The 16,374-nt window shown below is 56.1% G+C and overlaps 1 protein-coding gene across 6 annotated transcripts in view; it reads left to right on the plus strand.

Moving 5' to 3' along the window:
* Window positions 1-12,607, plus strand: part of CAMK2A (calcium/calmodulin-dependent protein kinase II alpha) — a 35,524-nt gene extending 22,917 nt beyond the window's left edge. The window contains exons 12-19 of one of the 6 annotated variants that reach the window (XM_014947981.1): window positions 209-251; window positions 2,335-2,375; window positions 7,082-7,114; window positions 8,216-8,264; window positions 9,507-9,582; window positions 10,397-10,491; window positions 10,870-11,107; window positions 11,326-12,607. In XM_014947981.1, coding sequence (XP_014803467.1) covers window positions 209-251; window positions 2,335-2,375; window positions 7,082-7,114; window positions 8,216-8,264; window positions 9,507-9,582; window positions 10,397-10,491; window positions 10,870-11,102 — 570 coding nt within the window. In that variant the 3' untranslated portion in view covers window positions 11,103-11,107; window positions 11,326-12,607. Of the gene's footprint in view, window positions 1-208; window positions 252-2,013; window positions 2,055-2,334; window positions 2,376-7,081; window positions 7,115-8,215; window positions 8,265-9,506; window positions 9,583-10,396; window positions 10,492-10,869; window positions 11,108-11,325 lie in introns of all 6 variants that reach the window. The other 5 variants (XM_014947979.1, XM_014947980.1, XM_014947984.1 and 2 more) reach the window with 5 other exon arrangements.
* Window positions 12,608-16,374: the final 3,767 nt, after the last annotated feature.

Here is a 16,374-nt window from a genome sequence, read left to right on the forward strand (position 1 = left end):
CAACGCCCTGGTGCTGGGGATAAGGAGTCAGGTACCAAGGGCTGCTTTTGATGGCAGGAGGAGAATATCAGCCCGTGGGCTAGTTTCCTTCCAACGAGGTGGCCGGGGGACAGGTGATGAGCAAGACTTTCCTCCCCCAGGGCTGGGGGGAGCAGTGGGGGGGCCAGGGCCCAGCACGCCCTTTCCTTCTGCCTTCTGTCTCTTTCAGGGAGCCATCCTCACCACCATGCTGGCCACCAGGAACTTCTCCGGTAGGTGCCGTCTCTGGGGCTCATCTCCTTGTCTTACAGTGCCCAGGGCAAACCCGTGGGGTCCCGGGAGAGACGGGTTTGCCTCAGATGTCACAGGGGGGCTGAGATTGCAGCCTGGTGTCTCTGGGGATGCATGACGTTGGGTGGTGGTCCAGGCCAGGTCACCTGGCACCTCCAGGCTGGTTGCTGGCTTGGGATGTGAGAGAAAGGTGTCTGGCTGTGGTGCAGCAGTCCCCAGAGGTTTAGGTTTTGGGGGTTTGTATGTGCCCCCCCATGTGGCTTGTGCCGGGGTAGGGATGCGGGTGCTGGGGGCAGCCAGGGCTCAAGGAAGCTGGTTTTGTGTCCTCCTGGAGATGTTTGTGGCTCAGGGAGAGCATCTTCTGCACCGGGAAAGTGTCAGAATGGTCCCCGAGTGCCACTGCAGCCAGATGGCAGCAGGGTCCCTCGAGTCCCTTCCCAGGCAGGAGGATGTTGATCCTGTAGTGCCCCCAAACCCCCCTTCTCCTGCCTCCCTACATCCCGAGGGCTGCATGGAGACACAGGAGCAGGGACAGAACGTGACAGCCCAGCCCGTGCACCGGGAGAGGTCTCAGTGCAGCCACAAGCCCTTGCTGAGAGCTGTCCCCTCTGGGGACACCCCCGGAGCAAGCCGTGAAGTTGGGATTTCAGAGGCAGGGATCAGCTGGTCCCAGGTGATTCCCAGGAACTAAAAAAGAACTGGGTGACTGTAAAACTCATCCACTCATTGTCACCCCCAGCCCTCCCCAGCACTGGGGATGGCCCCAGCAGAGGTGGGACAAGCCAGCCAAGCCTGGCACGCCAGCTGGAGGGGCTGGTGGCAGCTGTTTGGTGCCAGATGGGTGTTTTGGGGTTCTCGGCTGAGGTCCCCCAGGAGTTGGGTGTAGCAGGTGGGCAGGGGGGAGATGGGGGCCCAGCCAGGTGCCGGGGGAGAGGGCCACAGCCGGGGTTGGTATCTGCATTTGTCATGGAGGGATGGTGCTGACACATTTAGCACTGGTGGGCAGCATGTGGTGGGGCTGGAGGAGTCCCAACAGCTGGGGGGATCCGGTGTCCGAGCCCCGGCGGACACACGGCATCAAAGGGCAGGAAATTCAAAAGCATCTCTCCTGGCGCTGCCCGTCCCACGCACAGCCCCGGGGGGCTCCCCGGACCCCCCCTTCCCAGCATCACAGCCATGGGGCTGATCCCCCATCCATCCCACCCTGCTCTCCGGGGGTGGGTCATGCAGCCCGGGGTTGGGGGGGACTGGGGCCATGCCGGCAGCGGTCGGTGGGCACCAGGGTGGAGGGGTGGGGGGGGAAGGCATCTGCTTTTCATCATTGTCAAAATGTGGGCTGCAGCTGTCGGGCCGCGGCAGCACATGATCCCGGCAGCATGGGGCTAAAATTAGAGGGCGGCAGGGGGGCAGCCCATTCCACCGGCGCTGCGCTGGGCTCCGTCGCCAGCAGCCCCCCCATCCCCACCCCGGGACGGAGCCCGCCTGCCGCCGGACAGCCCCTCCGAGCCGCCCCGAGGACTCGGCGTGACGTTAGGAGACGGGTCATGCCCCTGGCCCAGAGCCACCGGTGCCGGCGAGGTGGCCCTTGAGCCTCCTGAGGGGTTGCTGGAGAAAGGACAAAACCCCTCGACCCGTCCCGTGGGGTCCCTACCCCTCTGCCGCCCGCCACCATGCTGCTGATCCTCGGCCTCCTGGTCTTGGTGCCCTGCCTGGCTCTCCTAACCTCCTTCCTCCTCTCTCCAGGAGGCAAAAGCGGTGGCAACAAGAAGAATGACGGCGTGAAGGTAAGCCCCCTCCCCACCGCCCTCTCCCGCCTGCCCCTCTGCCGCTGGGGTGGCGGTAGGGGGGGTCTCAGTCCCCTGTGCTGGTGGTGGGGGGGTCTCTGTCCCCTCTACCGGCCTGGCCCTTGAGCCTCCTGAGGGGTTGCCGGAGAAAGGACGAAACCCCCCGACCGGTCCCGTGGGGTCCCTACCCCTCTGCCACCCGCCACCATGCTGCTGATCCTCGGCCTCCTGGTCTTGGTGCCCTGCCTGGCTCTCCTAACCTCCTTCCTCCTCTCTCCAGGAGGCAAAAGCGGTGGCAACAAGAAGAATGACGGCGTGAAGGTAAGCCCCCTCCCCACCGCCCTCTCCCGCCTGCCCCTCTGCCGCTGGGGTGGCGGTAGGGGGGGTCTCAGTCCCCTGTGCTGGTGGTGGGGGGGTCTCTGTCCCCTCTACCGGCCGTCCCCGTGACACCCTGCACTTTAAAGGGCAGCTGTTGGCCCTGCTGTCCTGGTGTGTCCCTGTGCCACCGGCTCCTGCCAGGACAGGGAGTGCAGAGGAGGCTTTGCAGGGCGGCAAACGAGGGGAGCAGGATGGTGCTGGAGGGGTGTCCAGGGGCAGGGGGGTGGATTTTGTTGTCTGTAAAATGAGATTGCCCCTTGCCTCCCCATGGAGGGGGAGAGCCTGGACTAGGAGAGAGGGACAGGGAACGTGGGGAAGGCAGCTTTGCAGCCCGGAGCTATGGCTTCAGCCTGGTAGCAACCATCTGGAGAGATGGGTGGCTGCATCTCCTGCTTGCCCGCACACGTGTCCCACTGGGCTTGCCCCCCCAGCTCCTTGTCCCATCCTGTCCCCACAGCACACGTCCCGCTGGGCTCGCCCCCCAGCTCCTTGTCCCATCCTGTCCCCAGGGAAGGGCTGGTGTGCTGCTGGGTGGCACACGGGTGTGCTGCTGTTAACCCTCTTGGCAGCACTGACAGCCCCTTGTGCCCAGCGCAGACAGAGCGAACAAAAGTGGTGATGCTTGGCAGAGCAAATGGTTTGGTGATGCTCTAAAAACAAGCCAGTGCTTGGTGGACCTTGTTTCTCAGGCTGCAGAGTCCTCAGGTTTGCCTGGCCCTCTGAGGTGGGGGGCGCAGCTCTTCTCCAGGACAAGGTGGCTCCTGGAGGCAGCAAAGTCCTGCTGCTGAGCAGCTTCTGATGGTATAGAGCTGTGGTGGTTAGCGAGCTCTGTCAAAGTCCTCCTGCAGGAAGGAATGGCTCATGTGGGGGTCTTTCTCTACTTACCTGTTCCCTTCATGAGCACAAGTGATCACTCAGCAAGGGAGACCTGGCATGATCACATCCTCCAGAGTAGGGCAGGGGTGCAAGGTGTCAGGCAGAGCTTTGGTAGCCCAGCTGCAGCACTGCTTTCCTTCCTCCAGCCCTTTCATAGGGACCCAGCTGTTGGGCTGTGAGGGGCACGGGGTTTTGCAAGAGCAGAGACCTCAGTTGGCTTCTTCCTTCCTCGGTTCAAAGGGTTAGTGGAGCCAAAGGTCTAGAATGGCTCATGTGGGGGTCTTTCTCTACTTACCTGTTCCCTTCATGAGCACAAGTGATCACTCAGCAAGGGAGACCTGGCATGATCACATCCTCCAGAGTAGGGCAGGGGTGCAAGGTGTCAGGCAGAGCTTTGGTAGCCCAGCTGCAGCACTGCTTTCCTTCCTCCAGCCCTTTCATAGGGACCCAGCTGTTGGGCTGTGAGGGGCACGGGGTTTTGCAAGAGCAGAGACCTCAGTTGGCTTCTTCCTTCCTCGGTTCAAAGGGTTAGTGGAGCCAAAGGTCTAGGGATGGCTTATCTTTCTTCCACTCATTCCAGACCCAACAGCTGGGACAGGACAAGCCTGCAAGGCTTGAGACTATGCACAACCTTCCAAAACTGGGCTCAGCTTCACAGCAGACCATTCCGGCCATGCAGCATAATTCTGCAACATGAAGCTGATGGCCTGCATTGCTATGAGAGGACATTGCTTTGGGCCATGGTGTCAGGATACCACATGGTTTCCAGGACAGGATTGCTAGTTTTGGACAACAGTGCTGGCACAGAGGGTACAAGTCCCATGGGAATCACAGCAACCCATCTGCCAGCCACTGCTGGACTGTCCTTTGCTGCTCTGGGGTCCTGGCTGCTTCTGGGAGTCACCTGAGAAGTGACACCACAGGTAGAGCTGACTTGGTGCAGGTTGCTGGAGCACAGGTGGGAGCAACCAAGAGATGTGTTTTTAAGCAGTGAAAGGAGAAACTGGTAGATGGAGAGGCTTCATCAGGCATGGTCCCGAATCTAATTTTCCAGCAGAAAGGGTCAGCCTTGAATTTAATCTCTAGCGTTGCCAGGATGGTGTGGTGGCAGAAGACCATTTGCCAGCCCAACTTGCTAATGACACTCCCTGTTGGACTTCAAAGTAGATTTGAGAGCAGATGTTATCCTGGGAAGAGGGGCACTTGCTGTTGTAGCAAATAACTAGTTTGGGTAAACAGCCTTCTGGCCCATCACTGGAACTCGGCAAGGAGCGTCTGGTTTCAGAGCAGGATCAGAGAGACTGGTTTATTGTATGCCCAGGCCTCAGGCCCTTGCTGGGGAGCAGCGAGTGAGGCTTCATCCCGAGTGCAGTCCACCAGGCAAGGAGCGTCTGGTTTCAGAGCAGGATCAGAGAGACTGGTTTATTGTATGCCCAGGCCTCAGGCCCTTGCTGGGGAGCAGCGAGTGAGGCTTCATCCCGAGTGCAGTCCACCAGCCAACACCCAGCTCCAGAGGGTGTCCAAGCTCTGGAGAATGAGTTTGCCCTTTTATTGGCCCCTTTTCAACAAGTGAAGGTGAGACAGCCTGGCCAGGAAGGCAGAGGAGAAGACAAAGTAGAGGCAAGCGAGTTCCCAATGGTTTGCTTGTGTTGGCCACCTTCAGTACTACCATTCCCACCTCTCATCCCCATGTTCAGCCTGGGGGGACTTGCAGCGTAACCCACCCACGGGGGCACAGGGAGGCTGGGTGCTCTGGATGAAACTTTAATGACCCGCTGTGGGCAGCTGGCAGATGCTAGGGCATTGCTAGGTGGTGCTCATTTCTCTCCATCTTTCTGGAACAGTGAGGCAGGATCCTGGAAACCTGCCTTGGGTGGGTGGGATGGTGGGAAGGGAATGGTCCTGCCTGCTCAGCTCAGAGCAGGGCTGTCAGTCAGGCCGTGTGGTGTGGTTCATTGTTGGAAAAGCTGGGTCCCCATTTGGAGAAACCTGCTGAACTGACCATCCCCATGAGAGCAGGCAGGTCCCAGGCAGCCATCCCTGCCGTTCCTGCCCAAAGCTACGCAGGTGGGCAGCAGGTAGCTGGTGCTGCCCTCAAGCTTGCCCACTCAGCCCTCCACCACCAGGATGGTGCTAAGCCCAGGTTCAGAGGGCTCAAAACTCACTCTCTCGAGGAGGTTCCTCCCCTCCTACAAGCATTCATGGGACCAGAAATCCTCCTCGAGCCCTGCTCTGGGGTCTGCAGGAGGTCTTCTGGTCCCAGCAGCTATGATACCTTCACTGCCCTGTGTAGTGTCACATCTCGTCACATCGTAAACTAATGAAATCACTGCCCCGTGTCACATCCTGTCCCGTCCTAAATTAATGAGCTCACTGCCCCGTGTTGCATCCTGTTACTGTATGTCCAGACTCGACGCGGTCACTGCTTTGTGTTGCATTCTGTGGCGTCTGAAATTTCTGCAGTTTACTGCCCCGTCTCATGTCCTTGGGTAGCAGAAGCTGTCGGCTCTTCCTGCAGGCAGCCCAGCTCTGGCGGCTCTGTTTCCCATGAGGTTCCTTCTGAAAATACCACCGCTCACTCTGCCCTTTAGGACATCTGTTGTTTCGGGGAAGGAGGGGCGAGGATTAACGTAGGACCTAGCGAGGGAGGGGAGAGCTGCGACGGTTGGAGTGGGAAGCTCAGTGATGGTGCTGGTGGGAGCACCCACGGAGTAGGATGTGAAAGGAGCAATGAGGGGGGATGGACAGCAGCAGTTTTCACGCTGCAGCCCGCCCACGCAATCCTAATGGGTTGTTTTGTGGACTTTGCCAAGAGGTTTGCACGGCGTGTGGGGCTTCTCCCTCCGCAGGGCAGGCAGAGCCAGTGCCTCTTTAAATATGTCGGTAAAAGGCTCGTTATTTGGCACTGCAGCTTCTGATTCCTGCAGGCTGGTGTTTCCCAGCGCCTGCTGTGAGTCATCCCCCAGGAGCTGGAGGTGGAGAAAGGGCGTGAGGCCAGCGTGCACGTCCCTCTGTCTCCTGGATGGATTAAAGATGGAGATGGGGAAGGAAGGAGAGTCCAGAAGTAGTTTGGGAACCATGGCTATGGGGTCATCCAACCCCAAAGCTTGAAACCCTAGTGGTGGTGGTCAAGGATGGAGATAAATATGAGCATGCATAAAGTCATCTCTTTGGAGGAGACTTGTCCTGATTTAAAGCGCTGGAGCTGCACTTTAGGACGGCTTCCCACATGGTGTGTCTGCCTTGCAGGGTCGAGTAGTGATAGCCATGCTGGCTTTACACCAGCCAGCTTAGCCCTGGTCTAGGTCCAAAGCTAACTGAGTGTCTCCACACTAGTCAGCAGCATGGGCAGATGCACCCAGAAGAAGCTCCAGAGCCTGTAAACGTCAGTATGGAATTCAGATGGGGATCAGGGCTCTACAGGTGGTGGACCTGCCTTAGCTGTTCAGCGTCCCACTCCTGTTGCTGTGAGCTTGCTGGCCTGGTCACAAAGCCACCAGAGTGGTCATTGACTCCTAGGGGACTCCCTTCAGGATTAGACAGGTCTTTAGGATGAACGACACCAGAGATTGTGGCAGGTCAGGAGAGAAGGGTGCCAGCAGGAAGGAGGGGAGGGAGCTGGCATGGCACCAGGTTGCCCCCCCACGCCTTTCGTTTGCCCCTCCACCAGGACCATGAAGGGTGACTCAGGAGCTGCTGCCTCTCACGTGCCGCTCTCTGCCTTTCTCACTCTGTGTCTCTTCCTGTTCCATCTCTTCTCCTTGTTTTTCCAGAAAAGAAAGTCCAGTTCCAGCGTTCAGTTAATGGTGAGTGTCCTTCGTCTTCCTCAATGCCGATATTGCTGGGCCTCTCTACATGTTCCAGCTTCCCCCGTTTTTGGAAGTTACCTCGGGGTAGGGAAGAAGGGACACTGGGGTTGGAGGGAACATCCTCAAAGCCGTATCACCCACAAACCCCATTAACAGGGTTGGTGCAGGCACTTGCTGGCCACCAGCTGGTGGGAAGCCAGCCCTGGTTCTTGCTGATGGGTTCTCATGCCGTTTCTCCCAGTTCTCCTGACTCAGGTCTGCAGGCTGCATCGGTCCAAGGAGCCTTGGAGAAACACCTTCCATGCCTCTGCGGGGACTGTATGGTCATGGGACACCTTGCCAACCTACATCGGGGTATTATGGGTAATACATAAGCAAGGCTCTGCTGGGAAGAGCTAGCAGAGCCATTGCTCTAGCTCCGCTAGCAGAGTCGCCTTGATGGGGCTCCTGGAGAGAGACGGGGGGTCAGTACCCCCCTCCCCCCTCCCAAATCTGTGTAGTGCTCAGCTGTTTTCTTGAAAGAGCTGTGTCTCAGCCTTCGGTGGTCCATGTGGGTCTTGGAAGCACTCTGTTTTATTGTACATTTCTCTCCCTACTCTGCGGTCAGTGTGGTCTCTCTCACTCCTGCACAGTCCCCTCTTTCTCATCCCAGCTCCTCCTCGCTGTTAATTTGTACATCTCTCTCTTTATCGTACAGTCAACATGGTGTCTTCCACCCCTGCACAGCCCCTCTCCCTGCCCCTCCGGCAACGCTCCTAGGAACCCACCAAAGCCCCCCACCCCCGGACCTGCCCCCATCTCTGTCCCCACAGGCGTCGGTAGGAAAGGCAGCGCCGTTCCTACAAGACCCTCCACAGCCCAGCTCTTGTGCCCTTGGCTACAAGGAGTGGAGGTCAGGGAGGGCTCTGCCAGCGCTGCCCTAGAGCTGTGGTTGAGGACGGGTTGGACCTGCTGGTGTTTTCCATTGGTTTCTGCCCGTTGGCACAGTCGAGCGCTGTGGGGTCGGACTCGGGGGGCTGTCGGACACACGAGCTCCGTCTGGCGCCGGGGGGAAGACCCCTCTCACCGCCCCGTCTCTCCTTTCTGTTCTTTGCTCAGGAATCGTCGGAGAGCACCAACACCACCATCGAGGATGAAGACACCAAAGGTATCGGTGGGGGCACCCAGGGAGGTGGTCAGGCGGTTTCGGAGGAGTGCCCTGGGGTCATTAGTCTGATGAGATATTGGCTACAATGAAATCCACCATCATCGAGCTCCTTCGGGACCCTTAAGAAGTTGCTTTAGCTCTTAGGTGGTTTCACCGCTGGGTTGGTGCAACGAGCAGCTGGGGCACTGCTGATGGGGAGGGGGGAGCTCCAGAAACAAGGCTGTTCCCTGAAAACCGGAGTGGAAATGCCTGAAATCTACAGGGATAGCAGCCCGGCTGCCCGCTCCTTCGAAATAAATGGCCCTTTGGGAAAAGCCTCCAGGGGAAATCCCTCCCTCCCGCCTGCCAGAGACAGCTTTCTAAGAATAACCCAGGGAATAATTTATCGGTGCTAATTTGTAAAGTCTCTCGATGAAGCCATCTCAGCACAAAGCAAGATGGACTTTGGCCCGACGTGAGAGTTAATGGGACAGTTGTCCTCCTGGGGAAGGGCTCCCCGAGAGCGGGCGCAGAGGCAGGTGGTGCTCGGGAAGTGATGGGGATCCCTCTCCTCCTTTCTGAACGACTCTCAGGAACATACTCCCTCTCCTTTCATTAGCCACAATACAAAAAATAAATAATTAAGTCAAGCATGATGCTGATTTGCATTTGAAGTAGAGCCTCATTAATAAGCCCAGCATTACCTCCAACAGCTCCTCCTGCATCCTGGGGAGCCAAATCTGCTCCAGCAGCCCAGTCCCTTCTCAGGGTCCCTCCTTGTGTCTGCTAAGGTGGATGGCCACATCACCCACCTGTTCTCCCCGCAATCTGAGACCCTCTCCTCCCATCTCAGAGGGAGATGAGACCGTCCTTGGTCCAGCTTGCCCTGGCTGGCCCCTGCTCTGAGTTCACGGGGTAGAAGGTCCTAGCTCAGCAAGGCTTTGCAGCCAAGACCAGCCTGTGCCAACTTTTTGGACTGAGGGCAGCTCACCACTCAGTGATTAACACTTTCGCTCTTTAGGAAAATAGAAGGTTTTTTGGTTTTGCCCTGACTTTGGAGATCTTTCCTCTCTGGAGGTGAAGAGCCCTTCCCCACATCTCTCTCCCAAGTTGCTCTCCTCCTTTCTCCCTGGAGAGTTTCCAATGGTCCCCAGCGTCCTGCTGTCTGTTTTTAATGAGAAAAAGGTACCTTAGTGATATTGCAACACCAGCACTTTTGGTTTGTTTTCTCCTTTTATTTTCTTTTTCTCTTTTAACCAACAGTACGGAAGCAAGAAATCATTAAAGTCACAGAGCAGCTGATCGAAGCAATAAGCAACGGCGACTTTGAGTCCTACACGTGAGTGTGCCCAGTGTGGGTTTGGGCCGGGGTTGGGGCTCAGCCTCTCACCGTGACAACGCAGCCCAGGAGCTTTTACTGCTGCCCAGGGCAGGGTTACCAGGTTGATGTGGTGGCAGGGCATGGAAACCATCCAAGAGAAGCGGGGGACATCAGTTTCCAAAGCTGGTGCTTCTCTCCCACTAAGCTGACCACATCTCTCTGGTCTCATTAGCATGGATGAGCCCATTGTCTGGTTTGCAGAGAGATGAATAACTGTAAACCTGATTTATGGTGGAAGAAGGAACATTGCATCCATGGTATCCATTATATCCAGATTGCCGCAGGCTGCTTGGAAGCGTAACTGCTTTCTACTTGCTGAGCTGACGCTCCTCAGAGTGCTCTTCTTCTGTGTCCAAGGCCTATTTAATTAGCAATGTCTGAGCAAGTGCAGGTCTTCATCCCTGCCTCAGAGAATCGCAGCAGGGACCTTTTGATACAGAGCAGAGAAGATGAGTTTTTCCCTGCTGTTTTTCTTTCTTACGAGGGAGAGGGCAATGTTTCGGGAGGTTTAATTGGAGATGGTGGCTGATGGGGAGTTTGCCCAGCCTCTCTGGGGTCCTGCCTGCAGTCAGTGGGCTGGAGGCGAGGTGGGGTGGGCTTCATGCAGGGATGAGGTCAGACTTCAGCTTGAATTGCTCACTGGTGCAGAGGCTCCTTGGTCTCAGGCCAAGGGGGGAGTCATCCCCAGCATGAGCTGTTTGGGTTTTGCAGGCTCTCACACCGGCAGCAGTGAGATAACCTCTCCCTTTTCTCTCTGCTTCCTGCTCCCCAGGAAGATGTGCGACCCTGGGATGACTGCCTTTGAGCCCGAGGCTCTGGGCAACCTCGTGGAAGGCCTGGATTTCCACCGATTCTACTTTGAAAACCGTAAGCAATCTCCATGCCTCCCAAGAGACCCTTCCCACCTCCCATGGGGCCTGTCTGTGTCTTGACGTCCATCAACTTGCTGGAGAGAGGAGGGTAAGGGTGGGTTTGGGAGCATCTCTGGCTGATCTGGAAGATCTCAGTAGGAGGTGAACAGAGCCTGTTAGGTCAGCTGGGGCCAGGCTGTCTTTAGAGAAGTTGTTTGGTTAGCTGATTTCTAGGTAGACCCATCCTGAACCCACCTGTGCAGCATCTGCTCAGCACCTCCAAGCAGAGAGCCTAACCCAAGCATCTCCCCTTCCCGCATTACTGATGCCCTGGGCAGGAACCACCCAAACTTCGTCCACTGCCTAAAGCCACTTGTATTTGTCCCCTCTTCAGTGTGGTCCCGGAACAGCAAGCCCGTGCACACAACGATCCTCAACCCCCACATCCACCTGATGGGCGACGAGTCCGCCTGCATCGCCTACATCCGCATCACGCAGTACGTGGACGCGGGAGGGATCCCCCGCACCGCCCAGTCCGAGGAGACCCGCATCTGGCACCGCCGGGATGGCAAATGGCAAATCGTCCACTTCCACAGATCCGGCGCGCCCTCCGTCCTACCGCAGTAAGCCCTGTGAGGATCCAGGGACTGGGGCAAAATGGGGGGGCAATGGAGGGGATGGCGTGGGCTCCTTGCGACCTCGAGGCTGCAAAGCAGGTGGGATCCTGCCCCAAGCAGCCACGGTGGGGAGGGGATGGCCGACAGCCATGAGATGGCAATGGGGAGAGGGATGCTCTGCCAAAAGGGATGGTCGAAGCAAAATCCCTCTCTGCCCGGTTTGTGTTTTGCAGCTGAAGCGCGGTCCTGCCCGTGTGGGGTTTGTCACTGACTGACTACCAAGGGGAGACCTCCTCCGACATCTTCACCTACGGGACTTTGGCTGTTGGCTCTGCTGCTTGGTTCCCGCTGGAATAACCCCCTCGCTTCTCACCGCACACACGCAACGGTCCCACCGGCGCCGCACAAGCATCCCATCGAACCCCCCCTCACCCCACCAGGGCTGTGGCACTGGGCCCCCTTCCTCTGCATGAACCAGGAAAAGAGAAACCATGAACCTAAACCCGAGCATCTGGCCAGTGAGATGACACGTGCCGGGGTAAAGGCCTCCCTCCTCGGCTGCAACGGCGTTGGTGGGACCCCCCGCTACCCAGCACGTCTCCTGAATTGGGCTCGGACTTGTCATCCACCTCCATCCCCACCTCTGCTGGGAGTCCCCTGAGGAAGAGGAGGGCAGGGGGGCAGTTTTGAGCTGCTCTGTGCCACACCCTCTCTGCACACTGGTGGATTTTGCTTTGCTGCTATCGACGTCCCCATCTGCCACCGCGGCTCCCCTCTGCTCCCAACCTGAGCTCCCGCTTCCTGGCAGCCTCAGCCGGGGAACTGCGGTTCAAACCCTTCGCAAAGTCCATATTCCACAAGTCCCCAGGCGAGGAGGGCACTGTTTGGATGGGTGAGTAAAGGCTATCCATTTATTTTCCCTTCCCAGGAGTGTAGGCTGGCTCCATCCCAGGAGAGCGATCAGGTTTTGTGCCCTGGCTCTGGGCGGCTGCCGTGCCAAGAGGGGATGCTCTCCCTCCTTCCTCCCTTCTCCCCTCGGAGCAGGGACCGCCGAAGCCAGGAGAAGAGAGGAGGAGAAAGACAGCTGCTTCCCAGCACGGCGTTGGCACAGCCGGGAGCCGGGGGTCTCCAGCCATGCCGTGCCGGTGGCATCGCTCTCGCATCCTCTTCCTCACCCACCCCACCCAGCCTGGATCCTGTATCCCAGCCCTGCTGAGCAAAACCCCCCCCTGCCCCTCGCATGCAGCACCCGGTGCCCCCCCTGGGCTGGGACGGGGGCAGCCGAGCCGGCCGCCAATTTCGGGGCACAAACCTCCACCCCCCCCACGATTCCTTCCAGCGACGACGAGGAATGCAAGCTTTATAAAGTAACAAAACTCTGCAGAATCTGATCGTGCTTCGAAGAAAACAAACCAAGCCTTTAGCTGTCTTCTACTTTGAGCGCATGCCTTTTTATAGGGAAAAAGAAAACAACCTACCGTGTATTTCGTAACTTGATTTTGAGTATTTGCTGAAATGGATCTTCGGGGCACAAACCTCCACCCCCCACACGACTCCTTCCAGCGACGACGAGGAATGCAAGCTTTTAAAGTAACAAAACTCTGCAGAATCTGATCGTGCTTCGAAGAAAACAAACCAAGCCTTTAGCTGTCTTCTACTTTGAGCGCATGCCTTTTTATAGGGAAAAAGAAAACAACCTACCGTGTATTTCGTAACTTGATTTTGAGTATTTGCTGAAATGGATCTTTATGTAATAACTAGAAACATTCAACTGTTTAGGGTCGGAGGGTGGGGGGATTTTCAGGGGTTGCTGTTTTTCGTTGCGTTTACATTTGGGAGAGGGGTTGCGCCGCCACGATGCTCCTACCGGGGGTCCCGCGGCTGCCAGCCCCCACCCCACGCCGTGGTGGCTTGTCCCATCCTGTCCCGCAGCACCGGGCGGGTGAAGACACCCCCTCCCGGGGACATCCCCCCCTCCAGGGGCACCTTCCCACACTCCACGGGTCTTCCTGCAGGGCAAACCCAGGTGGTGGCTCTTAGGGAGCCTCCAGGACGCAGCTTTCAGGACAGAAGACGTGGCCGGGAAGGGGAATTTTGGTCTCACCTCTTTGCCATCAAGTAGAGGTCAGAGGGTGGGTATTTTTCTGGCAATTCTTCTGTTCCTTGTTCTCTTTTTTTCCAACTGGAACCTCTTTGCTCGTTGATGTGAGGCTCCTGCAGCGCTGCTGCCCCGGGGGACTTTCTAGCTGCACTCTCTTCATCTGCATGGCGTTTAACTTTCTAGACGGTGCGTGTGTTGAAAAAACAAAGAAACGAACAAAAACCCGCTTCTTTTGGACGTTAAAAAAAAAAAAAGGAAAAAAAAAGGAAAAAAAAAAAGGAAATGTTTTTCTCCGTGTAAATTCTAAGCGTGTATTTTGCCTTTTCTGTGGTTTTGAATGCTTTGCTCTCTGTCGAGGCAGGGACGGCTGCTCCGCGAAACGCAGCCACATCTTTGTAGACTGCAAAAATACTTTCCCACTGGATGGAAGGGTAGAAACCCAAACTGTTGGGGACATGAGCAGGCCCTGAGAGGTGTTTTGGTGTGCCCCGCTGTGCCGGCAGTGCAACGGTTGCTTGCTGGTGACGTGTGTAGGAGATGCTTTTTTTGGGGGCAAATAGCACAGGTTCTCCAGGGGTGCAAATGTGCGTCCCCACACCCTTGGTGGACCCGTGCTGTTTGACCGTGGAGCTGCGTTGGCTTGCAAGAGATGGCCCCAAAGCAGGGAAATCCATGGCAGGGACAGGATTAGCTTTTAAAGTAGAGTTTGGGTGTTTTTACAGATCTGTTTTTCTTCCTGTAGTCACGTAGTGCTGAAGTTTTAGGTTTTTTTATTTCATTTTTAAAGGAAGGACTCAGCTCTTTCACAGTTCTCTCTCTCCCTCTCCAGAGCTGGCTCTGAGGCCAGCCATGGTGAGTGTCTCCTCCACCTCCTGATGCCCAGGCTCTCTGGGTGTCAGGAGTGTTTTTGGGGATCGGTCTGAGATGGATGAGGAAGGAGGAGGTCACAGCAGGGCCCTGCACAGGGGCTGTAGCACAGATGTGATTTCAGGCTGGTTTTGGAGCTGCTGATAGCTGTGGGCTGTGAGGGTGGAGCTGCTCCAGCAGCTGCTGCTGGAGAAAGGTCTCTGGACAGGGGGTGTAGTGGGGTTTTTCAGGGATGACAGATGAGATGCTGGGGTAGATACAATCTCTTTTCACTGAGAGCCCATTTTGGGCAGTCGCTGCTAGGGAGGGACATCTTGGTTTCCAGGGAGGCTTTGAGCTGTCTTCTTGGAGGTGGTTTCTCCTCTTTGAGGCTTCCCTACTGTCACCTCTCCGGGGACAGGTTCCTCTGGAGGCAGCTGGATGTCCTTGCAACACCTAAAATACTCTTAATCTTTTTCAAGGGAAGCAGAGGCTGGGGTCTCAACTCCTTTCTAGTCTTCCAGTCAAGCTGAAGCCTGACCAAGGAAGACCCAACTTCCCAACCTGCCCATGTTGGCAGCATTTAAGCACCTGCACTTTAGGGGTCTGTTCTGCCTGGTTTCTCTTCCTCACCTTGCCCTGCTTCTCCAGAGAAGGTTCCTGTATCCCCAGAGCATCTCTGAGCAAGCACTGATAAACCACCACCCTTTCTTTTAGTAGCCATGGTGAACAGCTTCTGTCTCTGTCTTCCTTCATGTTTCCTGATTTCTTCTAAACTTGCAGGAAAACTAAAAAAAAAAAATAAAAGAAAAAAAGAAATCAGGAACTGCCACCATCCTTCTTGACTCACAGAGCCATGGACACTGCCCTTACGTCTGTACTTTTAAGCTGTTGGCACCGTCCCTCACCCTTACTAACTGGCATCGCCCCAACAATCCCACCGTGGTTCTGGGGATGACAAAGCCCAGGGCATGTTCCCAATAAGCAATATGGCCCAGGCCACCTTGTTGGGATGTTGGGACAGACCTCCTGTCCCCATCAGGTTGTGGCACGTTTTATTTCCTAGTACAGACAGAGGCCAACCCACCTTGTTGCCTGGCCGTCAGGGTCAAACCATACTCAGAAGTCCTCCAAACTTATCATCTCTTCCACCTCTTGCAGACCACAGGGGATATGTGAGTGGAAGAACTTGCTGCGGTGGTCTCAGGCTCCCAGCTCTGTGGGTGGGCTTGGGAATTGCCTGCTTTCCCCTTCAGGCTGCCAGGGTCCAGGTCTCCAGCTGCAACATCATCATTTCTCAGGTCTTGCTGGTGCGGCTGCTCTGGAAGAAGAGGCCACTCCTGGGCCTCTGCTCTTTGCTGGAGCAGTGGGTGCTCCTCTCCTTACCCCGACCAGATACAGCAGAGAGCTATCTTTCCTCCCCCCGAGTAAATACCCCATCTGCCAGGCACTGAACCCCCATCTGACCCCAAACCTGCCTCCCCTCCCTTTGTCCTCCATGAGTTGATGCCTCCGTGGAACCCCAGAGGTTGGAGCAGGCAGCAGCAGCCATCTGCCCAGACTTTGAGCTCACGGTCTGCTCTGCAGCCGGTGGCAGGATGGCTGGGGAGGAGCAGCAAACAGCAGTGTCGTGTTTGAAAGGACAGCCACACAGCCCTGTGGACCAAGAGGTGTCTGTCAGCAGACAATCCCATAACCATCTCCTTTGATCATCCCAGGAGCTGAGCTAACCCTTCTTCTCTGCTACAGGACACATCTTGTGGTGTACACCGCTCTGTTGATGCAACCACCAAGTTCCTAACAGCAGGGTAGAGACCTCACCATTACCCACTTCCAAAGGTGCAGGTCCCAGCTCATCCATACTGGACAGGGAAACCCAGATGTGAACAGGCTGTGGGAACATCAGAGAAGGGGCTGGTGGCCCCTCTGCCATCCGTCCCCTAAAGGCCACTCACCAGCTCCTTGCCCCTTGGCTGAATGTTCTTCCCACTTGCAGGTCGACAGGGAGTGGGAGAGGGGGGAGGTGGAGGGAGCTATATTGAGCGGCTCCTTTCTTCTTTGGGTTGTTGTCCCTTTTTTCTAACTGTTGCACAATTTTAGGGCTTTTGTAACATTTTTTTGGACAAGCAGGGAAAATATGTTAACAGTGGTTTAAGAAAAAAAATGAGATATCTCTCTCTTATATATTATATATATATAAAATTATATATATACATACAGGAAATCTCTATGGAAATATTTATTTAAGATGATTGCAAAAAAAAATATATTATAATTAAGAGTATACCAAGCTTTGTCACGTAACAAAAAAAAAAAAAAAAAAAAAGCCCCCGGG

Source organism: Calidris pugnax, unplaced genomic scaffold (genome assembly GCF_001431845.1).
Source record: "Calidris pugnax isolate Ruff unplaced genomic scaffold, ASM143184v1 scaffold27, whole genome shotgun sequence".
NCBI lineage: Eukaryota > Metazoa > Chordata > Aves > Charadriiformes > Scolopacidae > Calidris > Calidris pugnax.